This window comes from Cervus elaphus, chromosome 18, assembly GCF_910594005.1.
Source record: "Cervus elaphus chromosome 18, mCerEla1.1, whole genome shotgun sequence".
Classification (NCBI taxonomy): Eukaryota; Metazoa; Chordata; class Mammalia; order Artiodactyla; family Cervidae; genus Cervus; species Cervus elaphus.
This window is the reverse complement of record NC_057832.1, coordinates 115,388,379-115,415,083: the sequence shown is the minus strand read 5'-3', so window position 1 is coordinate 115,415,083 and position 26,705 is coordinate 115,388,379. Positions and strand designations below refer to the sequence as shown.

Below are 26,705 nucleotides of genomic sequence, written 5' to 3'. Positions count from 1 at the left end.
TTTAGCACACATGACTGTGGAACCTTGGGAGAATTATTTAATCTATCTGTTTATCAGTTTCTACCTCCACAAAATTATGTCTACTCCATGACTATGAATACTTTAATCTCCATTTGGGAACTATAAGTCATGACTGATATCTCGGGTCATGCTATTTATGACACTGATACTTTACAGCAAAGAAATAATTGAATGATTTTTTATTTAATAAGGTACATTATCCTTACTAAAGAATGCATTCTCTTATAATTATTAAATAATGTCCTCCTGTCACCTGTTAATCATCAGTCCTCTGAAACTTAATAGAAATGGTGCATTTGCAATGACTTGGACAAACTTTTTGACTATGATATCAAAAGGAAGTTCCATAGAATGTTCAGCTATGTGCATGCAGCATCGCCCCCAACATAGGCATATGGTTTAGTCTATGCCTTAGACTGATTAATCCACAGTGCTAGGATTACAACCATGAAACAAAATATCCAAAGGCATCTGGTCCAGTCTTTATTGAAAGAATATCCTTGTCTCAAACATGAGGCACCAATCTGGTTCCATTAGAAGGATTTGCCTGCAGCTGCTCAAAAGAAAGATCCTAGTTCTTCATCTGCAGAAGCCGCAGTTATCTCTGGGGCCTGATGAAAGAGTTATGGCTGAGCACACCCCGGCACGATCTTGGTAAACAGGAGGCAGAGTATACTGTGTTCTGGAAAAGAAAGGCTACCCCTCAGGTTCCATCCTCTTCAACAGCCAACAGAGCTCCTTACTTTAAAGAAGCTCTTCTTCTGTTCCCTAGAGTTGTAACCCACACACTACCTGCTCTTCTTTAGCTCCAAAGCATTCTTCCCAACACCTCTCATATGGCTGAAATCCAGTGCTGGGCCAGAGGCTGTACTTACCCCCAGTGGCCTCGAGTCTGGAAGAGGTACTGATTTTCCATCTCAGACACCAAAGAGGAACCTCAGAACTTTGTATGTCCCTAAAGAATTTCTAACATGAAATAGCAGCTACCTGTGACTTCCCTGGCAGTACAGTGGTTAAGATTCTGCATTTTCTATGCAGGGGGTGTGGGTTAGATCTCTGATCCAGGAACTAAGATCCCATATGCCACATAACAATAACCAAACAAACAAAAATAAAACTGCTGCCTCATTCTGTCTCTGACATTATTGCTTTCCCTGATAAACTGAGGCTGCCACGTGAAGTGGTATTAAGCACTTAGCTCTCTCCCTAACCCTCCAATTATTACAATTCTGCTGTCTCCCAGCCACCACTTGGCTGTACTGAATTTTGACTCTTCCCCAAGGATTAATGTCACTGCTTGTTGTTATACACTGCAAATCCCAAGAATCAACATTCATGTAGAAATAGGCTAACCAACATATATGGCTACCAGGTACTTGACCTGTGACCATAGAGATTACCACCTATTCCAGAGAATGAGGAACTAAATTTAAAATTTTTATTTTCATTAAATTAAAACTACATTTAAAAACTGATACTCAATTCAGTTATTGTTAGGTATTTTCAATATTCTGGGCACAACTTGGGTATGTGAGTCTAGCTGTCCAATGGTACATTTTATGAAACTCAAATGTAGATTAAGTACTCCTAATGAAAATTTAGCTTCTGAACTAAGATGTGCTATAAAAGTGGTATACATGCCATCCTTTAAAGATTTACTATGAGGAAACAAAACATTGAATTAATAATGCTTATATTGATGACATCTTGAAATGAGATTTGGATATTTTAGATTAAAAAGAACATCATAAAATGTATTTTACCCATTTCTTTTTATTTTTTTCCATACGACTATGGATAACTCAGTACATATGAGGCTCACTTTATATTTTACTGGATGGCACTGCCATAGACTGTAATGTGGATGTTGCCCTTTAGAGTCAAGCACTGTACAACCTACAAAATCAGACTTGTTGACTTTATCAATGACAGTGATTCCCCCTGCAGCTCTTAGATCTGTGTAGTAGTAGTTCAACATCCTTCATCATTTATGGTTCTAGAGAACCACTTTTCTCATTTTCTAGAAACATTTTCCAATGAAGCAAACAAAAATCACACAAATTTTTGTCCATTGATGTTACTGCCACCAGGTTCTACTACCTTCTAGCATTTCTTACTGCCATCTACTGAGCTCGTGATAATTCACCTCATTTCTTGAAGGCATTAGAATCTGATTCAGTTTTCCTGGTGAACTCAAGATCCATCTACATGGTATCTTTGTTGAATATCCAAAATAACAGTCTCACGCTTTTTGACATCCTCACCTTAGGTGATTTTTCATACTCTGGTGATCTACCACCATGGCCATACCCTGGACTTAGTCATTCCTCAGATGTCTGATTTCTCTGAAATCCTATACTTCAATAGCTGACTATCTGGTTGTAATTACCTGTTCTACTTCTTCCTTGTCTTTGGCTGTATTATTCACAGTGTTTAGTTGCTAAGAGACACCCTCGTCATGATGCTTCCACTTTCTCTCATGCAGCCTGCTTGGAACTGCTCACATTATCTACACAGATGTAATCTCAAGGACTCTTATCTGAACATACTTAAATTCCTGATGTCCTGAACTTCATGTAATATATCCACAGAACTCAACCTAACTGTCTTCTCTCTTCTACTCCTACATGAATAAGTACGGCTAGAGAAAAAATGACACATTTTTACATATCCATGCCTCTGTAAGTCACAAAATTGATGATCTTCAACAAGTGTGCCCTTAAGGATGTCTACTAATATTACAATAGTTTTGGTTTGAGTTCTTTATCATTCCTTTCTAAGCTTTCCTCTCTCTCTCCCTCTCTCTCTCTCTATATATATATATCAGCAAGTTCCTCAATCCTTCCCAACCTACTCATAGAAGAATTCTCCTTAAACATTACTGAGAAATCTAAATTATTAATCGCGATTGTCTTTCACCTCTTTTCTTCTTCTCTATTACTCTTATTGTGTGCTGTGCTTAGTCATTCAGTCGTGTCGAACTCTTTGCGACCCCATGGACTTTTAGCCTTCCAGGCTCCTCTATCCACGGGGATTCTCCAGGCAAAAATACTGGACTGGGTTGTCATGCCCTCCGCCAGGGAATCTTCCCAACCCAGGGATAGAACCCAGATTTCCCACATTGCAGGCAGATTCTTTATCATCTGAGCCGCCAGGGAAGCCCAAGAATACTGGAGTGGGTAATCTTTCCCTTCTCCAGATGATCTTCCAACTGAGAAATCAAACCGAGATCTGCATTGCAGATGGGCTCTTTACCAGCTTTATATCCACACAGATTCTTACCTCTCTTCTTCCAGGGCATGCTCAGTCAGTCAGTCGTGTCCAACTCTTTGAGATCCCATGAAATATAGCCAGCCTAGCCTCTATGTACATGGAATTTTCCAGGCAAGAACACTGGAGTGAATTGCCATTTCCTACTACAGAGGATCTTCCTGACCCAGGGATCGAACCCGCATCTTTGTGTCTCCTGCATTCACGGGGGAATTGTTTGCCACTGAGCCACGGTGGTGCTATGGTGAAGAACCCGCCTGCCAATTCAGGAGACACAAGAGACTCAGGTTCGATCCCTGGGTCAGGAAGATCCCCTGGAGGACATGGCAACCCACTAAAGCATTCTCGCCTGGGAAATCCCATGAACAGGGAAGCCTGATGGGCTAGGGCTACAGTTCATGGGGTTGCAGAGAGTCAGATACGACTGAAGTGACTTGGCACGTGCCACCTGGAAAGCCCTCTTCCCCCAGGATCAGAGGATAATTGTATCCTTTTACACTCAGTTTAGGTTCAACTCTTGTATCTGTATTTACAATTAACAATATCAATACATATAATAATACATAAAACAATCTTCATTTCATGAGAGCTAACCTTGTTCTGGGTAACGTGCTAAGGACTTTACAAAAATTAACCTCATTTATGCTTATAAAATTTTTACTTGGGAGATATTATTATGCCCATTTCATGTATGAAGAAACAAAGTGGACAGATGTTTAATGACTAAAATTATGTAGTTAATATAATCTAGGAGCAAGTTTCGAAGTCAGGTCTCAATTAATCTAAAAGCTGCATTCTTTAACAGTATAGCATAGAAGCACATAATAGACCCCCTAGGATCTCAGAAACCTTACTCCGTATGTTGTGGAGTTTCTTGTCTATACTTTTAACTAACTTTCCACTTTCTTAGGGCTCTTTTTCTTTTCCCTGACACATTCTATCTCACTCATGCTAAAGAAACACATCTTGGTTACATTCCATCTCTCATCTTATCTAATTTTCCTTTTATCCCCAAATTCTGAAAATATAGTCTAAATGTGCTGTCCCCACTTCTTCAACTTAAATTTATTCTTACCACAAAACTTTGGATGCTTCCACCCAAATTCTGCTGAAACCACTCCCATAAATGTCATAAGTGACCATCATATTGACAAATATACAAGATCTGCTCTTCATATTACAAGACCTCTTTGCTGTGGATGACTTTTTAATTCTCCTGATCAAAAAGACACCCCGATTCTCCTTGGCTTTCTCATTTTTCTGTGATCTCCAAGTTTCTGTGAAGACTTGCTCTTCCTCTAATCCTTAAACATTAAGCTTTCTTGGTGTTCTGTGTCCAATTCTTCTAACTCTCCACTAAATAACTAAATATTTGCACATCTAACATTTCTTCAGAGACCATGGGCACCCAACATCATATTTAAGAGATGTTGGATTTCTATCTTGAATTTCCACTTGGTATGAGTAAATTTGAATCCTCAAATATCTCCCTATATCAGCTCCCTTTTTCTTCCTTAACTGTTTGCCACAGTCAGAGGCAAAACCCTCTTAATCACCAAAAATAGAAACTTGGGCAGGGGATCTTTTATTCTTGCTTCTTTTTATGTGTGTGTATGTGTGTGTGTGTGTGTTTCCCTGTGTCTCCCACTACCATTTCCTTATTCTTTTTTCTCTGTAAACGTTTTAAGAATTTATCATCTCCCTCTTTTTAGAACTGTGAACCAAGTCTAGTTATAAAATCACATGGAGGGATTTCCCTGGCAGTTCATTGGTTCAGATTCTGTACTTCCAATTCAGAGGGCGTGGGTTCAGTCCCTGGTCAGGGAACTAAGACCCTGTATGCCATGGGGTTTGGCAAAAAAATAATAAAATAAAACTAAAAGAATAAGATGGAAAAGAAATGAAGGGCAATGTCATTGGAAGAATAGGAAAGGAGTGGAAAATTTGTATGAGTCAGATAAGGCTTCTAGAAGGTGGTATCATTTGAGTGGGAACTTGAAGGAATTGAGGGTGATAGTATTGTGAACAAAATTTTAAGCCACAACAACAGCAAGTACAAGAAATAGCAAGGGGGGCTGTGTGGCTGCATAGAGGTGAGAGATCTTAGGACATGCGGTCAGAGAGATGGTGAGTAGAAGAAGATAAATAAGGCAAGAGCTTATAGGTCCTTATAAGGTCTTTGGTGGTTTTTATCTGAGGGAGACCCAAGTCTGTTGGAGAAATTTTAAATGGAAGAATGGCAGGTTCTTCTCTGATTTTCAAATGATTATGGTGCTACTGTGTTGATAAACTGTCTAGGGCAATAAGAAGGGGCAATAAAAGAATCAGGGAATAAAACTAAAAGCAACCACTATAAAAACAAGACAAAATAGAATGTTGGACTAGCTCAGGTGTTAGTGGGGATATTGTAAGAAAGGATCAGACCCTAAATCTCTCTTTCTCTTTTTAACTGGGGTGTAGCTGCTTTACAAGGCTGTGTTAGTTTCTACCGCACAACACAGTCCATCAGCTATATGCATACATAAATCCCCTCCCTCTTGGACCTGCCTTCCCCACCCCCATCCCACCCAGCTAGGTGACCACAGAGTATGGAGCTGATCTCCCTATGCTATATAGCAGCTTCCTTAAAACTCTATGAGGTGTCATCTCACACTGGTCAGAATGGCTTTCATTAAAAAAAAAAAATCTACAAATAATAAATGCTGGAGAGGATGTGGAGAAAAGGGAACTCTCTTGAAAGTTGATGGGAATGTAAATTGATACAGTCACTATGGCAACCAGTATGGCGGTTCCTTAAAAAATGGAACATAGAGCTACCAAATGTTAAATCTCTTTTAAAGGTAAGAGCTGGCAAGCTTTGCATGTGAGGTATGAGTGAAAGAGAGGAATGATGGAAGATGTCAAGGTTTCTGAACCAGCTGGAAGGTGGAGTTCCCATTTTTTGAGACGGAAAAGATTCCGGGCCAAGGTTGGTTTACAAATCAGGGGTTTTGTCTTGCTCCCTATCATGGCAATCAAGGACCCGACCTCTGTCCATCTAAATCCATACATCTTGCCACATGCTAACTCTTGCTTTAAATTCCAGCAAAACTAAATTACCAACTGATCCTCCTTTAACAAACAATCTTTCTGACTTTGATATATGGGATTATACTGAACTCTTTAAATGAGATTCTACACAGTAAATTCTATTACAACTTTACTTCCTCAAGAACTATTCCCTGAAGTCTCCTCAGAAAATTAAACCATCAGTGCTCTATGATGCCAGAATCATCTTTGTATTTATATAATTTCTCTGCCACACAGTGGGATAGTCCTTTTGCAATCATCATGTTCACACCATGCCCCCAGTCCAGTTCCTCAGTCGGTGAGCTACTCAAGAGAAGCTCATTGTTTTACATAACACTAAAACAAGGAAATCAACCCTGAAAATTCACAAAAAGGACTGATGCTGAGGCTGAAGCTCCAACACTTATATCACCTGATGTGAAGAGCCAAGTCACTGGAAAAGATCCTGATGCTGGGAATGTTTGAAGGCAAAAGAAGAAAGGGGAGGCAGAGGATGAGATAGATAGAATCACCAACTCAATGGACAAGAATTTGAGCAAACTCTGAGAGACAGTGGAGGACAGGGAAGCCTGGCATGCTGCAGTCCACAGAGTCCCAAAGAGTCGGACGCGACTTAGCAAGTGAAAAACGACAATTAGAAACAAGTTGGCATTTAACAAATATTTGAGTGAGGCGAATATATAAGGAAGGAAAGAAAAGAATGCAGCAAAGTGAGGAAGAGGTAGTTTTGTCTCTTCTCCCAGAAAACTTAGGTCTCTCAATGGAGTAATGGGGAAAAACTCTTTAATAAGCCCCTTCATTAAGATACATGTCTATGTCTTTCTGATTGACACTCATATGTCAGCTAAGCCTTTTCTAAATGTGGAGCTCAGGACACTGACCAAAGGGCCTCAGACAAACAGTACCTCTCCTCACAATCCCATTTGACAGTTCCTAAAAGGCTCCCTTGTCAACTCTTCAGATATTTAAGTCCTGCATGGAAACGTATCTGTAGTGGCGATGGGTGCTCAGTTCAAAGCATGTTTATTGACTTGCTGGGCTCCCTTATTCCTTCTAAACTGAGCAACGTTTCATGTTTTATTTTGTTACTTGCTTAGTCTTCTCTGTTAGGACATTCTGGATTTTGACATGTGTCACTGCGAATTAGAACTACTCGAGAGGTCCATGTTTGAAAGAATCAATGATGTTATCAGATCAGAGTCCATATGACCATTCTAACAGAATTGGTCCTAGTCCATTTGTTCAGATGGCTTCTTTGAATAGCTGAACGGACCGTGTTTGCCTTCTTTTGTTGGAGATATAACAAATCTTAATTAGTTAAAATTTGGATTTGCATGCAGCTGACAGGGTATTTTTTTTCTTTTTACAGTTGTTTTGTGCCTTCTTTTAGATATAGTATGTGTTAGTAATAAAGAAAAATAATGATTGTCAATGCTCTCTCCCAGTCTGAATAACTCAGAGTTACATAAGTGTTTATGAATAATGAATGTCTAATTGAGGTGTCTGAAATATGAATAACTGTACTATTCCAGAATACAGTGAGATGTAGAATTCTCATTCGGCAACAGGGTTTTTATGTCCCCCTCTCTGCCTTCTGCTATCCCCACTGTTGGGTGTGACACTAGCAAAGATAACACTTCAGAGCTCCTGAAGGAATCAATCTCACTTTTTTCCCGTACCAGCTAAGCCATCCAAACAAAGAAAACAAATGGTAGAGTCTTTAGTGTTTTCTATGTTCTGCGAACGGCCGGCAGTGTGTTCAGGCCGGTTAATTTGGGAGATCTCTGTGAGTTAAGAACAAAGTCATCCTTATCTTGATGAATGCAATACACAGAAATAGGATTGTAGGATTTCAGATGTTAGTCTCAGTGAGAATTCTATTTGAATGTAAATTGTTGGCATTCCAGAAGCTGATGAGCATGTTTCAGACGTTTAATAACACATCCTGTCTGTCTACCTCTCCCCAGTGAATCCTTGCCACTCTACTGATAAATTGCTAGGAAGAATTGATTATTTCCAAAGCTATGTCATATCAATAGGAAGAACGGTTCCAAAGCTCTCACAACAAATTGAGATGGAACTACAACAAAAGGCCAGCATCTTTTCTCTCTGTCTTACTCATTGAACAGTATCCCTTGTCTCTCTGAGTCCTCCTCCCCAGCACTGAAAGAGGCACGTGGGGCCCTGGTGGGTGTCTCTGGGCCTGCCCATCCACATTTCTCCTCTCTCTGACCACAGGAAACTGGACTATGGACCAAGAAACCCTTGACCAAATCATGCAGGTTGGGCAGCATTTTTACTAGAATCACAGCAGTGGGTCATATTCAAGAAGCACCCCTAAGATGGGTCACTTGGGTGTCTGCTCCCAAGTCTGACAGCAACTGTTTGAGAGTCAGGCACTTGCTTACAGGGAGGAGGTCAGGCTATTGGCTGGTTAAGCAATTTCTCCCTTCTCCATTTGGGCTTCCGGGTGGCTCAGACAGTAAAGAGTCTGCCTGCAATGCAGGAGACCTGGGTTTTATCCCTGGGTCAGGAAGATCCCCTGGAGGAGGGCATGGCAACCCACTCCAGTATTCTTGCCTGGAGAATCCCCATGGACAGAGGAGCCTGGCGGGCTACAGTCCACAGGGTCACAAAGAGTCGGACACGACTGAGCGACTAAGCCCAGCACAGAACTCTTCTGTTACTGATGCTCAGTTGGCGCTAGCCCTTTCAGTATAAGACTCATAAACAGTATTTGTTGTTCAAAATACAAGCATTTCAAATTTCTCTTTCAGTTGTGGAAAGTCAAGCACAATAGTATGAATTGAAACCTAAAGGCATTTTGTGCTTCTCTGAAATTTTCTTTGAAGTGAAGTGAAATTGTTCAGTCATGTCCGACTATTGGCAACCCCATGGACTGTAACCTGCCAGGCTCCTCCATCCATGGACTTTTCCAGGCAAGAGTACTGGAGTGGGTTTCCATTTCCTTCTCCAGGGGATCCTCCTGACCCAGGGATCAAACCCTGTCTCCCGCATTGCAGTCAGACTCTTTACTGTCTGAGCCACAAGGGAAGCTCCTAAAGCTTCTGAAATTCTCTTTAGAAAATTATTTTCCATCATTCGTGATTAAGTCTTGAATTATCTGTAGAGAGGACAGGCAACAATAATTCTGAAACAATTGGTCAGATCTCTTTTGATTTACTTATTCCAATACCTGGTATTGGAAGTTGGAGGAAAAATGGAACTGATTCCCTTGGTAGTCTCTGTAGGTTTCCAGAAAGCATGATCATTCTACCAAACAGTAACAAAATGAAAAGCAAATTCTAACAGTGCTGAAACCTTTCTTTGGAATGGAATAAACAACTCAGTGATTGAGAATGACCAAAAAGGGGATATTGTTATTACTCATCCCAGGTTATTTCGAACTCATACCAAACAGAGATCCAGCTTATGTCATATCTAGTAAGATCTCAGACATTTTCTATTTTGTGGTTGAGTTTTATTCCTGTTACTCATTCCCTTTCACTTTGTACTGACTTACAGCTTTTTCTCCATGTGTGTTTTGAATATTAAAATGTTAGTGACTTAAAAAATATTGTTCTGTCAGTTTCTAGCATATTGGTACTGTACATCAGTAGTTTTTTATTTTTTTTCCCTCTTATTTCAGTGCTTTTATGGAAGACAGAATGTTGCTCTCATTGCTTTGTTCCAATCTTTGGCTGTTCTCACATATATAATATTTCAAGTACAGTAGTGTCTTTTTTTTTTTTTTACCTACCACCTCATATCATCAAAATACAGAAACAAGATCGAAGGAACATAGATTTTGGCTAGCTTTTGAGTGTAAGGGGAGAAGAAGGGGGTGGGTTTTTAGAAATTATTATTACATGTAAATATCTAAAATAATGTCTTTATTACTCTTTGAACACTTAAAGCATGCAAATAAATCACACAGTCAGTATATACTCAGGAATAAAATAGAGAAATATGTCTGTTTATTTTCTTAGCCTCCAGTGGGAAAAATTTACCTATGTTCTAAAACAACTCAAAAAGTATTACAATTTTCCCTAAAGAGAAGCTCACATAGGCAGGGAAACATGTGGAGAACAGAACAGTGAGTGATTTTTGAAATCAGAAGAGTCTGTTTCAAATGCTCAAATCTGCTTTCTGTTAGCTGTAGCCATGGGCAAGAATATAAACTTTCTTGAATTTAAGTTTTCTTATCCATAAAACTGAGTTGTATTCCTGCTAAATTCTTTCCTAGGGTTTTTTGTCGGGCTCCAAGGAGATAATGTGTGCATGCCAACAACTGTTTCTATCTGTGAGTATTTCCTCTGTGCTAGGCACAATTGTAGATGCTAGAGATGGTAGGGCTTGTGTTCCATTCACATTCAGCTTCATGGACTCAGAGAAACAAGTCTACTATCCAAAACTGTTTACTAAGTTCTGAGATAGAAAAAAAAAATACACACACACACACACGGTACACCTTAAAAGACCTCACTTAGCCACCAGAGATGACTTTTGGACAACTATGGAAGGACAAGCAACTTAACAAAGGTTGATGCTATGTATGAAGAACAACCTATTTAATTAAAATCTAGAGGCCAAAAAGAACTGCTGATAAGTTAATACAGGTAAGATGCGGGCTGGCTGGGGTGGGGGCAGTGGAGAAACCCTTTGCCTTCCTGGCCCCCCTGGGAAGCATTTGCTGTGGATTGCCTGCCCTTCCACGGTGAAGAAGGGTCATCACTTCTACCCTGTCTACATGTCCCTCCTGTTGGAACTATTCAAAGCACAGTTTAATCATTCTTTTCCTGGGAACTTATTTGATCCTATAGGAAAGCATGGCCTTATCAAAGAAGAGGCTCCAATAATTACTTATGAAGCTCTAATACCACAGAAACACGCAGACCACAGAAGCAGAAGCACATGATTTCGACTTCCACTCTCTTTAGAACACTTGAGAAGGAACCGTAGGGGAGGAAACAGCGTGTTTCATCATCTTAACAGTACAGCCTTACAGGGCTTATCTCATGTTCTAAGCATCAGTTGAAAGTAAAATAAAAGCAAACAAACAAAAAAAAACTCCAATCAATAATCCTCTGATATACATATGTGCCAGAAAATGACTAGGGAAAAATCCATAAAACATGTATACTTGCACATCGTTCACACATATGCTCTGGCACAAACCTTTTAACACAAAACAGTTCACCCTGGAGGCAGACAGTCTACCTGGCTGCAGATGTCTGGTGACATGGAGATAGCAGATAAAATTCAGACAGGGACCCTCTCACTGAGATAAATAGCATCACCCACCAATTTTAAAGTGGAAGAACAGGTACAAAAGAAGTAAATTCCAGAAGTTACTGAGGAACAAAACAAAGCAAAATAGAAACCTACAACTTGAATTCCTTGCATTGCTAAGCAAATAAAAATAGCTAAGAAAAAGCAAAGTAAAAAGTGACCTTGGAATAAAAACCAGAATAAAGCTTTCTACAATTTGTGTTTACATTTTAACATTAAAGAGGCAAGAACAATAAAAGTAGACTGTCTTGAATGTCATGGTTTATTGTCAGTGATATTCTTGTCAAACATATATCTTGGTTTTAAAGAAATGAAATGAGTAAACAATGCAGATGCAGACTGCTCATTTGCAGAGCATAAAAGGGCAGTGCACCAAAGGAGACTGAACTGATTTGAATTGTTATTAGTGACAGCATTTTCAGAATTTGTATTGCAAGACGTAAATATAAAAGAGTGGGTGATTCTCGTGTTTTTATTCTTCCCAATGAAAAATGGGTGGAAAAAGTCATTAATTTGCTCAAGGTAAAAGGCAAGGGCCTATTCATTGTGATAAGCATGACCTAACCAGGTTGCTAATAGAGCCATTACTAGATTAAATCCGCCCAACTGTCTTAGAAATAACTTGGCCTCTTTTTTTCTCTTATTGAATGAAATAAGGGGGAGGAGGCAAACAGGCAAAAAAGCATGGAACTTTCTCTAATCATAGAAGAGGAGATACTGAAAAATAATGAAGAGTCACTCATCTATTGCAAAAGAAAGGTAATTATAGGATTTGAACTGTATTTTTCACATGTGTGGCTGTTTGTGCCGTAATCACATGGAATGAATCGGTGCTCCTGTGGAGTGCCCCTCACTGGGCAGTGACCTTCATATGATCAGTTGATGTGAATTTCCCATATAGCAACTTGATGGCACGCCCTGCTCATTTCTGACCTTCCTTTCTTCCCAGAGCTACACTGTGGCAAATAGGACACAGAGTGTATTCCTAATGGGCGAAACACAAGATGGAAGGACTGATAGAACACGCTTTGTCACCCAAGGGCACCTGTTACCACGTGGATGCATCAGCTAACACCGAAAACCTCATCTGTGAAAGAAACATCCTGAAATACAAGGGGCATGATTCACCAACTCAACATCATTACCTTCATGGTAACTCTTAACCATTTTAAAAGCAGTGGGAGAAACCAATAGGACCATTTCTCAATTGATCTGCATGAACACACTACGAAATTGATATTTATATGTATATATATTTACGTATATATTTAGAAATGATGACAATAGCAGTTACTATGGTCACTTATTCTCTCTATTACTGTCTGGACCCCAGTTGGCTACAACAGTGATTAAATAACTTGTGAAATAATTTTTTTGAAACTGAAAAATGTTAGCAAATACCTACTCTTGATTTAACAAATCATCTCAACAGAGAAGCAATAAACCTATGAAGTTTAAAGTGAATGGAAATCTACGCAATAAATATAATTCAATATATTTGTTCATTCATTCAGAAAATGTTCTTTGAGAGTTGAACACAATACTGTGTTAAAGTGCTTTGGGATGATGCCAAGAATTTTATTTAAAAAAACAATACTTCTGATCAGGTATAAATCATTCACATAAATTCTCCACCTTCTTGGCAGAGAAGTGGAAAATATTAAAGTCTCTCTTTGAATAAAATTAGCAAAGAGCAAAGGGATAATTAAACATCTAATCTCTAAGCATACCACTGGCATCTATTTCGGAATGGTTTAGAAAGAAAAAAATTCAATTCGTAGAAACTCTATTCCATAAATGTTTTCTCCCAGATATCCTGGCTACTTTCAAAAGTTATTTAGTGGAAAATACTTCTGTGCACAAAGGAAGAGGTAGTCCAGACCATTGGATTCTGTAGTGGCTCATGAAGTTTCAGACCGGGGAATTGTGATCCATCTTGGCTACAAGGTGAGGGTGTTCAGAGATGGCAAGGTCCCAGAGATCATCTCATCCAAGTTTCTCATTACAGGAGTGACATAATTAGGGAAATTAACAAAGGGAAGAAGCAGCTCAAGGTCTCTCCAAGGGTAAAAGGGAAACCTACTTCCTCTAACTCCATAGCAACATCCACAAAAAGATATTTAATCTGTCCATCTTCTCAAACTACTATTTAAGTATATTTCTTTATTTCAGATGTCAAGATTTCCCACCCCACATGCCCTAAACTTTATAAGGCAAGTAGCAAACGGCACGGTTTTCAATATTGGCTGGAAAGCAAAATTAGAACACGTAATATAAATTTCATTTTAGACAATTGGTTATTAATATTGTGATATAAAGCTGCTGCTGCTGCTGCTAAGTCGCTTCAGTCGTATCTGACTCTGTGCGACCCCATAGACGGCAGCCCACCAGGCTCCTCCGTCCCTGGGATTCTCCAGGCAAGAACACTGGAGCGGGTTGCCATTTCCTTCTCCAATGCACGAAAGTGAAAAGAAAGTGACGTCGCTCAGTCGTGTCCGACTCTTCGCGACCCCTGGACTGCAGCCCACCAGGCTCCTCTGTCCATGGGATTTTCCAGGCAAGAGTACTGGAGTGGGGTGCCATTGCCTTCTCCGTGATATAAAGAGAGGGTTAGAAAAGTAATATCCCAGGGTCATTTCGAAGATGGCAGCTTATGATTTTCTTGGTGGCAACTATGAGCTATGGACATGGCAAATGAGCAACTTCCTTCAGACAATTAACATTTCTTCATTTCAAATGCCCGGAATCTAAAAATTCCCTTTCTCTGAGAATAGCATGGAAACATACACATACCACATATAAAAGAGCCAGCACGTGAGGATTTACTTGCCTTGCTCCATGACAACCGAGCGGGGTGGGGTGGGGAGGGAGACGGGGAGGCTCAGAGGGAGGGGACGTATGCTTACCTGTGGCTGATTCTTGTTGCTGTGCAGCAGAGGCCAACACAATATTGTCGAGCAATTGCCCTCCAATAATTGTATTTTGTTCTATACTTCTCAGTATTATACAATTATAATCTTTGATAATTAAAAAAAAAAAATCTGCTAAACCCACAATCATCATCCATCATATTCTTATCATGCAGCCCTGAAAAGCAGTATTTTTAGAAACAGTAAGTAGTGAAACTCACGGGACACAATTGTAATTCCAAGCATATTAAACACACCTTGTTGAAAACCACTGATGTACAGAATGTTTGGCTAAATTTTATAAGAGCTTCTTTCAGAGTGAGACTGTGTCCTGCTGACTCTAAAGATATTTCATGATGAAGAGTCTCTCTCTAGTTCCCCTAGAGAGTATCACCAAACACAGTATTTGCCTGGCTGATTTAACTGTGAAAAGTGAAAGTGAAAATGTTAGTTGCTCAGTCTTGTTGGACTCTGTGCGATCCCATGGACAATAGCCTGCCAGGCTCCTCTGTCCATGGAATTATCCAGGCAAGAATACTAGAGTGGGTTTCCATTTCCTCCTCCAGGGGATCTTCCTGACCCACGGATTGAACTAGGGTCTCCTGCACTGCAGGCAGATTCTTTACTGTCTGAGCCACCAGCGAAGCCCATAATTGTGGAAAGGCTGTGTATATATGTGTGTGTTCATAGCTTGCATTCACATCACACACCTTGGGAAACAGTACTCTATGAGAAATGCTACAAAACCCAGCATATATTTCTGTAGGGAACACAAAAGAAGGTATTAAAATTTCATCGTTATAAAATTTGATGCCGAGCAGAAACATAGTAATATTATTTTCAAATTAAAAAGGCATGTCTAAACAAATTTATGAATCATTCCCCAGTAAACATGCTTCCAGCATTCAGTAATTTTTCAAACACATATCAGTGATACAAATGTGTCCTCTATTGCACATTTAATTTTGCAAAACTCCCAGTGAAGTCAGAAATTTGATTAATATTTGAAAATTAAATTTAAAAAATAAATTAAAATTTACTATGTTAGATGGCAACTCTCATTCAATTGAAAAGGCGAATAAAAGACCTACTGATAAGAAGAAGATATTTCAAATATATTTTAAAAACAAGTTAGAATTTTAAAAGATGAGGGGAAAATGATATTTCTGTTATCCCTAAAGTCCAGAACAATTATTTTTGGCTTTTCTCTGTATCTCAAAATTAATATATATATATATATATATATATATGTATATATATATATATATAACATGGGATTCTATAAGATCTAATTCAAATGATATACAAATAATAGTAACAGAATAACATTTGAAAATCACAGATGTCAGTTCATTTTTATTGAAAGGATTTGAGGTCAGAAAAGTAGGGGGACATTTAAGTATTAGCAGTCTAAAATTTGTGTGAAAAATCATGAAAAAAATTTAAACTTTTTTTTTAAATCTTTCAATTATTACAATATCACTTTTATGTTATGTGACGATAGAAGAAAAACACACACATTGGGAAATACACAAAAGCTAGCAATCACTTTTTAAGGAGGCATTGTTTTTGTAATGAGAAACATTTCATTCAATCTGTTATAAAGTATTAATACATGTGGTGCCTTCTGGGGAGTTGAGGGGAATTGATCAGAAAGAGACTAATATTTAAATGCAGTACACTTTGTGTAGATTACTTCATTTAATCTTCATGATGGCTCTGCAAAATTATATAATTGATTTCATTTCAGAATATAAACAGGGGCAGCATACCTGCAGAATTTCCCTGGTAAAATTATTAATAGCACTGCCATGGTCAAAAGTTCCTGGTTTGGATGATAAATTGTATAACCATAATCATAGACATCAGGAAGCTGAGATGCAGAAAGTCAAAATAATTGACTAATACCATCCTCACCCCTGGTTGATTCTGTATTGGAACCTAGTTATGCATGGATACAGCCATTCTTTTTCCACCACTTGGCACCACACGAGAACTGGCAAAATCAGCAGGGCTTTGCAGGAGAGTAATCTGAAGATGAAGAAGTATAACCTGTCCAATAGGAATGTCAAACATCCTGAGAAACTACATAAGAAAAGCAGTTCTCTGGAATTATTATTATTTTTTTCTTCTTGCTCCCAAAGATCTGCTCTTAAAATGCAACTGCTCCTACTGATACTTGGACCAAAGAATTCATACCAAAGCACAATCAATCATCAGTGAGTGGATTAAGAGAAATACTGAATAAGTGGTAGAGGCTAGAGAAGGAAAAAGAAGGGAATTAGTGGAGTGGAAGCTGAAAAAATGGCCAGGGGCATGGCAAGTGGAAACTTTAGTCTACCTCATACTAAGCCTAGATGCTGTAGTCTAAGGGAAGAGCCTTCTCATATAGATTGAGTACACTACCTGATCTGGCGGATACTGATGGCCAGGCCTGGGCAACGGAGAACTGAGGAATGGGTCAGAGGTTGGAGAGAGCAGCAAAGCAGCAGCAGGAGGCATCAATGGTACCAAGTCCTCATGGAATCATTGTAGCCTATTCCCTAGTTCATAGTGTACCAGCTACTGTTCGGGGTTTAATTCATTGTGACAGCTCCTTTTACCACTTAAAGCAGAAAGGGGAGAAGGAATAGAAAGAGGCAAAGGAGGGCTTTCACAAACTTAACTCAGGGACATGAGAACTGACTGTGCAACAGAGGAGAGAAAGCTTCACTTTCCAAGAGCAGCAGGAATGAAATTCGGAAGAGCAGACAAGGTATGGTGTGATGACTTGCTGAGCCATCCGGGTGCTACAAGAGGCAGTCCAACCTGTGTAAGTGTGAGAGTGTGAACTGGAGAAGAGGCTGGCATGCTGCTAATTACCCTCTTGGCCAACAGGAAGCAGAAAAATGGGGAAAGCAATGATAGGGCCAAGCTATGGCATCAAGGCATGATAGGAGTGATTTAACTTCAGTGGTATATTTGAAGAAAAGGGAAGAGATGGACTGTGGTTCTTTTTAGGATATAAGTGTGAACCATTAAGAGACTTGATCCAGTGATGTTTCCAGATGACTCTTATAGACATATTCCTCCTCAAAGTGCTCATCACTTCTATGGCCTACAAATGCAATCTGTTCTCCCTGCTGGAGGACATAAAGGATGCGCGTGTTCTAAGTTGCTTCAGGTGTGTCTGACTCTTTGCAACCCTATGGACTGTAGCCCACCAGGCTCCTCTGTCCATGAGATCCTCCAGGCAAGAATACTAGAGTGGGTTGCCATGCCCTCCTCTAGGGGATCTTCCAACTCAGGGATCGAACCCGCATCTCTTATGTCCCCTACATCAGCAGGTGGATTCTTTACCACTAGCGCCACCTGGGAAGCCCTGCCACCACTACAAATCTCTGCCCTTGGGTTTAAGAGAGAAGGTGACAGGTTCCTAACACAGATGGGACTATCCAAGAAGCAAACCTAAAAATCTTTCTTTGTTTTTTTCTCTAAAAAGAAAACGTCTGAGGAGCAGCAAGCAGTTCAGCATCTACTAAGAAAAAGTAAGTGGCAAAGGGATGAAAGAGACTTGTTGCAAAATTTCCATCTCTTTTCACTTTCTATCTTCAGGTTAATTCCATTGCAACACTGATAACATTTCATGGTTTTTAATCAGGAGTTCTTTAGTAACTAGATTTATTACAATCAGCTCAGGCCAGAGGAGGTGATTATTAGAATCAGAAAGGTGAGCTTCCCAGGTGCAAGCAGAAGTGACGCAGAGGAAGAGGAATGAGACCAGGGACTTTTCCATCCTCTACCTAGACCCACGTGTTCTCAACCTTTCATCTCTTCTCCAGCATCTGCATCGCTCCTGTCTTATTTATATGTGGCCTGCCATGCTTTGGGGGCTTCCCTGCTGGCTCTGCAGTAAAGACTCCACCTGCAATGCAGGAGACGTGGGTTCGATCCCTGGGTCAGAAAATTCCCCTGAAGTAGGAAACAGCAGCCCACTCCAGTATCCATGCCTAGAAAGTCCCATGCACAGAGGAGCCTGGTAGGCTGCAGTCCCTGGGATCTCAAAGAGTCAGACACACTAAATGACTAAACCGTCACCACCATCATGCTTTACCCCACAGATCTCTTGGTTCCTGAGTTGATGTTGCACAAATAAAACAGATATTCAGATGGCATCAGTTGAGATCATGGGTTCTCTCCCATCACCTGTGGCTACATGGAAGAATGACAGTCCCTTAGGGGAAGTAGACAGTAGAAGGCATGTGGAGTAAAAAGTTTGGCAGAAGAAATGGTTGGCATCTCTAATGTGTTCTTTCTAACAAGGTTGTTGTGAAGATCAAGGGACATTTAGAGCCTATCTGAAGGTATTTTATAATCTGAAAGTACTATATAATAAAGTGGTGGACATCTTACACAAAATTCTCAAAGGTTTAATATCTGTGCTACGTTTTAGAAAGAGTACTCCATCTAATTGCTATTGACTCAGAATGACACAAGCCTGGGAAAGCGCCAGTGAATTAAGATAAATCCAGAACACAGAACCATACGAGGTAGATACTGTTCCAAAACAAACAAAAACTCTTAAAGCAATAGGCTTCAAAAGACATGATAGAATTACAAGTGGATTTTTTTATTTAAACATCTCGTTCGCTCCCCCCACCCCCACCCAGTTTTGTGATGTTTCTGTCCCTGACACCAAGCTTGCACCAGATGGATCTGTATCACAGGAACCCAAAAGCTAAACCCCATTCTGTAAACATGTGTCAATCTGTCATCTGCATGTATATTTGCTTTTATACTCTGCTTTTCTGTGTATTCATAAATCTAGCTCTCTAAAATGTATTTGAAGAATATCATTTAAATAAATGATAAAACTTGAAGCAATGTTTATCAACATAATGCTTAACTGAATTTGTTCTTTCCTGTATTTGTATAATTAGTAAATTACACCCTTCTCTCCTTTTCTGTTAGTATAAGATCTCCCTGCTTTCAAATGGTTATGTGGTGTATAAATCAGATGATTCTTGCCAATAGTCAAGTAAGAAAATATATCTCTTGCATTTCTTGCCTCCCTGACATATTCTTTATATTTTTTCTCCCTGTGGAATGCTCTGCTGCCTTTAATTTTAAGATACATAATTTTGTGCTGCACGAAAAACAAAACAATTCTCCATCAATGCTGGTCATTAGCCACTTATATCTAAAAATGAATTTCAGTCAGCGTGACTCCTCTTCCAAGGGTGTCTGCCTATAAAATTTATGATGGAATAAAAAGCTTTGTTTTTAATTGAAAGAACCATATGTATTTTTTTTTCTTCTAGAGGAAGTAATCCTCCTCTCTGGTACCTGCTACCTTGATCCACAGTGAGGTTTTTAACCAGGGTCAAGCTAGCCCTGCATATGGGTGTCTTTCATGTACATGCACAGGAACGGCGACCTGATGAGTAGAGATATGGCCAGTGTGTGACCTCAAACAGGTAGATAACGTGGGGTGAGCCAGGGGAGGGCATTATGGGCAACTAGGCACGTACACCTCTGAGAAGCAAGAGAGGTCTCTGGGAGGTAAAATATAAGCAAATAAACTTCCTCGCAGAACAAATGTTGGTAAAATGGGCCATGAGTAAGTGCAAGACTATAGCACCACAAGGCTTTTCCCCTATGAACTACAGCATCACATTTTTACCCCAACACATGATAATCCACTGCATCAAAAATCAGAGAGAAGCTGCCAAACAACTGAGAAATCATAAATATTTGAAATAATATTTTGCTTTTGAAACAACTTTTTTATAGGAAATGCATTGTATTTATACTTCTATTTATATACATGTATGTACTGGGCTTCCCTTGTGGCTCAGACAGTAAAGAATCTGCCTGCAATGCAGGAGACCCAGGTTCAATCCCTGGGTCAGGAAGATCCCCTGCAGAAAGGAATGGCTACCCACTCCAGTATTCTTGCCTGGAGAAGCCCATGAACAGAGGAGCCTGGTGGGCCACAGTCCACAGGGTTACAAAGAGTCAGGCATGACTGAGCGACTAATGCTATCTATTGTAGATATAGATGCATACATTCTATAAACTATAAAGAAATCTGTTAAAAAGAAGATGAAGACATTACTCAAATCCCATCTTCCAGGTTAAAAATGAAAGTTAACATTTTAGAAGTTTAATTTCAGATACCTCACTTTACATATATGAGTAGATAGACACCTCTAATTCAAAGTGGCATCCTGTACTATTTTAAAGCAAAAATATTTTAATATAACTTTACTTGAATGAGAGCAACAATAAAAATGTTGATGTGTCTTCATAAAGTGAATTAATTCTAAAAAAACAAAAACAAAATAATCCTGCACTTAAAAGTTATAGCATCCAGTGGCCGCCTGCTCTGAAAGTTTGGGGAGAAAAAGCATATATCTAATCCCATAGTTTGGTATTTAATATTTTAGATTCTACATCTGTAATATTTATACTCTTTCTACAACTGTAATTCCTGGCTGTCTTGTTGTTCAGTTGCTAAGTTGAGACTGACTCTTTGTGACCCCAGAGACTGCAGCACACCAGGCTTCCCTGTCCTTCACCATCCCCTGGAGTTTGCTCAGATTCATGTCCATTGAGTCGGTGATGCTCTCTAATCCTCTCATCCTCTGCAGCCCCCTCTCCTTTTGCCTTCAATCTTTCTCAGCATCAGGTCTTTTCCAGTGAGTTGGCTGTTCACATCAGTGCCAAAGTATTGGAGCTTCAACCTAAGCATCAGCCCTTCCAATGAACATTCAGAGTTGATTTCCTTTAGGATTGACTGGTTTGATCTCTGCTGTTCAAGGGACTCTCAAGAGTCTTCTCCAGCACCAATCTAGTTACGATATTATATTTAAATGATTCACTGCTCAGTCTATCATTAGACTGCGGTTTCTTTATTCTTTTTTTTCACTCATCTCACTGTTGGTTGGGTTGTTTCATATGTATGCCCAAAGAAGTCACACTCTTGACATGATTTGACTTGCTCAAATTCACTAGGTATAACATTTCATCAGTATTCTTTTCCCACAGAACTTCTTAAAAAAATATTTTGAGATTCTGCTTCCTTTCATTAAAGTTGCTTTTGATCTTTCAACATCATGATACTTCTTTTAGGGAATATCACATCCTCTTGACATCAGGAGGTATATGTATAATTTCTTTTCCCTTTTATATGTTGTCCCACATTTATTAGTACTGGACTGGTCTGCATCATAATTATGAATTTGGGTATGGCAAGTTCTCTGTTTCTTGGTTTTTATGTCTGTATTTTTTTTTGGGGGGGGCTGGTTTAGTTTTAGTTAGTTTAATGGAAAAGGAATATATTAAATTTTTCATTATTTGACATATTGAAGGAAAATTTTTGAAAACTTATTTAGTAGCTCAGTTGTGTCTGATTCTTTGTGACCCCATGGACTGTAGCCTGCCAGGCTCTTCTGTCCATGGAATTCTCCAGTCAAGAATACTGGAGTGGGTTGTCATTTCCTGCTCCAGGGGATCTTCCTGACCCAGAGATGGAACCCACATCTCCTGCCCTAGCAGGCGAGTTCTTTATCACTAGCGCCACCTGCGAAGCCCTAATAACACAATAAAAAGAATAACTACACAGATACAGAGAACTCATTGATGGTTCCCAGAGGCAGGGTGTTGAGAGTTAAGTGAAATGAGAGAAGGGAGTCAAAAGGCACGAATTTCCAGTTATAAAATAAGTCTTGAGGATATAATATGCAGTATGCTGACTATAGTTAACAATAATGTCCTACATATGTGAAAGTTACTAAGAAACTAGATCTTAAAGTCCTCACTGCAAGAAAAAATGTTTGTGTATAGTGATGGATGTTAACTAGACTTATTGTGGTGATCATTTTGCAATACATACAAATCTGCATACATGAAATCATTATGCTGTACATTTGAAGCTAATATAATGTTACATCAATTATACCACAATTTAAAGTAACAGCACATTGAAAAAAATAGCTGATGAATACCACTTTTAAATCAAAGCTGTACACACACACACGCACACACATATATATTTGAAATTTATATTCCTCTATCTTTGCCTGTGTATCTCTTTCACCAATTTTTTTTTCTGATTATGATATCTTTATACTTCCCGGAATTTCTGTATATATATTATTCTACTTTTTCCTTATGTATTTTTTTCTCCCTTTTGTTCTTTCTGATTCTCTCTGATATTTTTTTCTCTCTGTTCTGATATCTCTTCTTTCTTCCCATCTTCTTTTTTCCTCCCCCTTTGGGTTTTCTCCTGTTTTCTTTTTTCAACCTTTGTTCATGCTTTTTCTCTCCCTGTTTTCCTTCCTTCTTTAATTTTTCACATTTTCCCCTCTGAATTTATGATTTAAGCTTAGCATCTCTTGTCTTACTGAATAAAAATTATGGTCTCTGTCAGTTAATACATATTTATCTAAGAAAATACTGTATCTTTCCAAGTTGTCATTCATTGATATTTATACCAGGATTTCTTTGAAGCAAAAGTTTTAAGTTTCTGTTCTTAATTATCTCTTTTACCCTCTATTAGCTGCTGTCCACTTTGAAATCATCAATTACTAATTATAATGGTACTATGACTTTAAAGTCTAAAAGTTAAATTTTAGCTGCAAATATACAAAATTTTTCACATGACTTTAATAACAAAGCTAAATTCTGGGCACTACTAGGGGAGAAACTGCAAAGAGTCATAATTTTTCATCCTGCCTTTTCAATAGAAACTAAATGTGTACATTAATAAAAGGAGAAAAAACAGTTAATACAAAGTATTCTTCCTCATGCATGGTACATATATTTGGAACCTATTCTTTTTAACATCTTTCTAAATGATTTTCTGATTAACAAGTATTTCCTTAACTCAGAATTTTTTATGTCATTTTGAACTCATTATCATATGAACTCCAAAAATTCTTCCTCTTTAATTTACCATCCCTATTTGCAGCTTAAATTTTTTTTCTATATCACCCCACAATAGTTGTTGCTGTTTAGTAGCTCAGTCGTGTCTGACTCTTTGTGACCCCATGGACTAAGCCCACCAGGCTCCTCTGTCCATGGGATTTCCCAGGCAAGAATACTGGAGTGGTTTGCCATCTCCTTCTCCACAGAATCTTTCCGACTAAAGGATCGAACCCACATCTCCTGCATTGGCGGGCAGATTCTTGACCATTAGCGCCACCTGGGAAGCCGTCCATAGTGGCTACAAAAAATTCTTCCATTTTAATACATCATCGGTTATTTCCAGCCCAATTTTATCGATATCATTCCAAAATAGTGGCTACAAAACAGGCTTACAGGAAGTGTGTCTATGACTGTTAACAGAAGTGGGAGGAATGATTTTGGTTGTCAAGCCACTAGCTGCTGTACAATAAAATGTACTTTAAAAATGCTGTGTAAATATAACATGTTCTTACATAACACATTTGTTGACAAATGAATTGAAAGTTGCCTTACCCCCTCGCTTGTTGATCTTGGCATAGCCAGGTGAATAGCTCCCAGACATAGAGGATGAGCTGCTGAAAGCTGCATGGTGTAGTCCAGACACAAGTGGCTCATCACATTTTTCTGAAAAGAAAAGAAAGCCAGCTTTAATAAAGAGTGAATAATCACTGACATGTTTTTGTTAAAATCACTATTGAATACAATGAAAATTTTAAGGTACATGATACATCTAGCAAACGATCATAATTTATATAACTTAACGCTGATGATTCTAATGAACCCTAGCACAGTTTCAACAGCCTTCTGATTTTCAAGTTATAGCTATGATAAAGTGCATTATTCCAAAGGACCTCAATGCAGGCCTGCTATCTCAGAATCATGAATGAAGTTGTGGCTGTTTGTTTAACAAGATTTTGGATTTGGGGTCTCCTCAAAATCTTCAATTATTTATTCATTATAAGGATTCAGGGTTAGAAATATGAGCTTGGAGGAGAGAAGACCAGGAGGAATAATATCCAAACTAAAAAATTAGGAAGGAGATACCAGTAAGAAAGAACACAAGATAAGCACCGACACAAGAGCATTGCTGTCTAAAATTTTAGTCAGTTCTCATTACACTTGACCAATCAACTGCACTGGAATTCTAATTTTTACTTGGCTTCTGCGCTGACATGAACTATTCCCACCCCCTCCTTCTATACTACTGCTGACTCTCCCATTCCACTTTGATGGGTGGTTCTCACCTTCCTAGTGTCTATATACATTAAAGTGCCCAGGACTCAACTCTTGGAGCTCTTCTTTGCATCCTCTTGGTCTCTGGGAGACTGCATCAGGTGCTATGTCTTGTCATATTGGAATACCCCAAATCCTACCATCTCACTTTGCTGATCCCCTGTTCCAGGCAGCCATTGGCCATCACTTATGTGACTGCAGTCTTCCTTCCTCCTCCTTTGCCAGAGTCCTCCTGTACACAGCAGCCAAAAGGGCAATTTAAAAAATACACAGGTGGGCAAGGTTGTTCCTGCACTCAAAATATCCTCTGGCTCCTGCTCTCAGTCACTTGGAATGAAGTCCAAGGTCCCCCAGTGACCCACAGCAGCCTCCACACCGATCACATCCTCCAGCATCCTTGTCCATTACTGTCCAGCCACCCTTTCCTTCCGACTGCAACTACAGACCTGCTCCTGCCATGACCTTTGCTGTTACTCTTCCAATGACCTCAAGGCTCATCCCTCCAGGCTCCGTTTAATGTTATCTCTCACAAGGCAGACAAGCTTTCCCAGTCTACCCAGCTATAGGAGTACCCACTGCCCTCGCTCTCTGTACCACGCCTCACTCTATTTTCCTTCACAGCATTTACAGCCAGCTGATGTGTTGTGTTTTCATGCATTCAATTGCTTGGTTGCTTTTCTCTCCCATGAGACTGGAAGCTCCATGGAAATAAAGGTTTTGAGAGTTTGCTTAATGCCTCCTTTCCAGTGATCTGAATAGCACCTGGCACTTGGCACATACTCTAATGACATTTTGTAGACGGGAGGGAGGAAGCAAGGGAGGGAGGGAGGAAGGTAGAGAGGGAGAGAGAAAGGGAGGATGGAAGGAAGGGAGGAAGGGAAAACAAGGACAACTAAACGTGACAGACTCAAAGAGTCTCAAAGCACGATGCTACATTATGTGACATAGCACCTAAGTTTTAGAGAGATGTCCTAAATCCCCAACAAGTGTTTACACATGCTCAGTATTCCATTCAATATGACACAGAGCTACACTGTATATTCTGAATGACTTCTCCCTCAGATATTCACAAACAGGAAGAAAAAAGAAAAAACTAGCAATAGAAGGAATGGACCAGTTTTCTCGAAAAGCCATTCAAGTGGAGTGAAGTCCCCAGTGATCCTGGGGAAATGAATTATTTTTCATTATCTCACCACTCCAGTGTGTACAAAACGGAAGTTATGAGGAATACATCCATCCTTGTAAAACATAGTTAGATTGCTTACTTTTCTCAGTTATGCTGTGAGTGCCTCTGAGCAATGTGGCATGTATGTGTGAATATATTCCCCAGAAAGTTAAATGTAAATGACTGAAAACAGGACCATGACATTTATTTTAGAAATATCAGTTTACAAAGTGAGAGTCCACAGTGAAGGGTTTCATATTAATTGTTTAAAAATTTACTATTATTTTAGCTGCCGTTGATAACACATATAAAACCCTGATTTTCTAACATCTGTCAGTCTAACTTTGTACAAGTTTTGATGTATGTTCTGCATTGAACTTTAACGAGAAACTATTACTTCAGAATTTTCCATTATATTAAAAATGTGCTAATGTTTACTCATTTTTATTTTATTCATTCAAATAAAACAAAAAATTATGACATGTCGACACTATTCTATACAAAATACACAACCAATAACCAACAAGAACCTACTTTACAGCACAGAGAACTATACTCAATCTTTTGTAAAAATCTATAAGGGAAAAGAATCTGAAAAAGATTCCAAAACACTTTGCTGTAACCTGAAATCAACTGCACTTCAACAAAAAATAAAATACATTTTAAAAAATTTACAGAAGAACCTATGTTGTGTCAGACCCAGGAAATGCAGCAGTAGATGAAACTAACAATGTTCCTGTCCTCATGTAATTTATGTTTCAGTAGAAAGTAAAAACTAGCTAAAACAAAAACACACA

General features: G+C 39.0%; 1 protein-coding gene across 1 annotated transcript in view; it reads right to left on the bottom strand.

Moving 5' to 3' along the window:
• Positions 1–26,705, bottom strand: part of CNTNAP2 (contactin associated protein 2) — a 2,205,784-nt gene that overhangs the window by 1,520,864 nt on the left and 658,215 nt on the right. Inside the window, exon 3 of the mRNA XM_043872451.1 lies at positions 24,024–24,134. Within this exon, the coding sequence (XP_043728386.1) occupies positions 24,024–24,134 (111 nt within the window). The remainder of the gene's footprint in view (positions 1–24,023; positions 24,135–26,705) is intronic.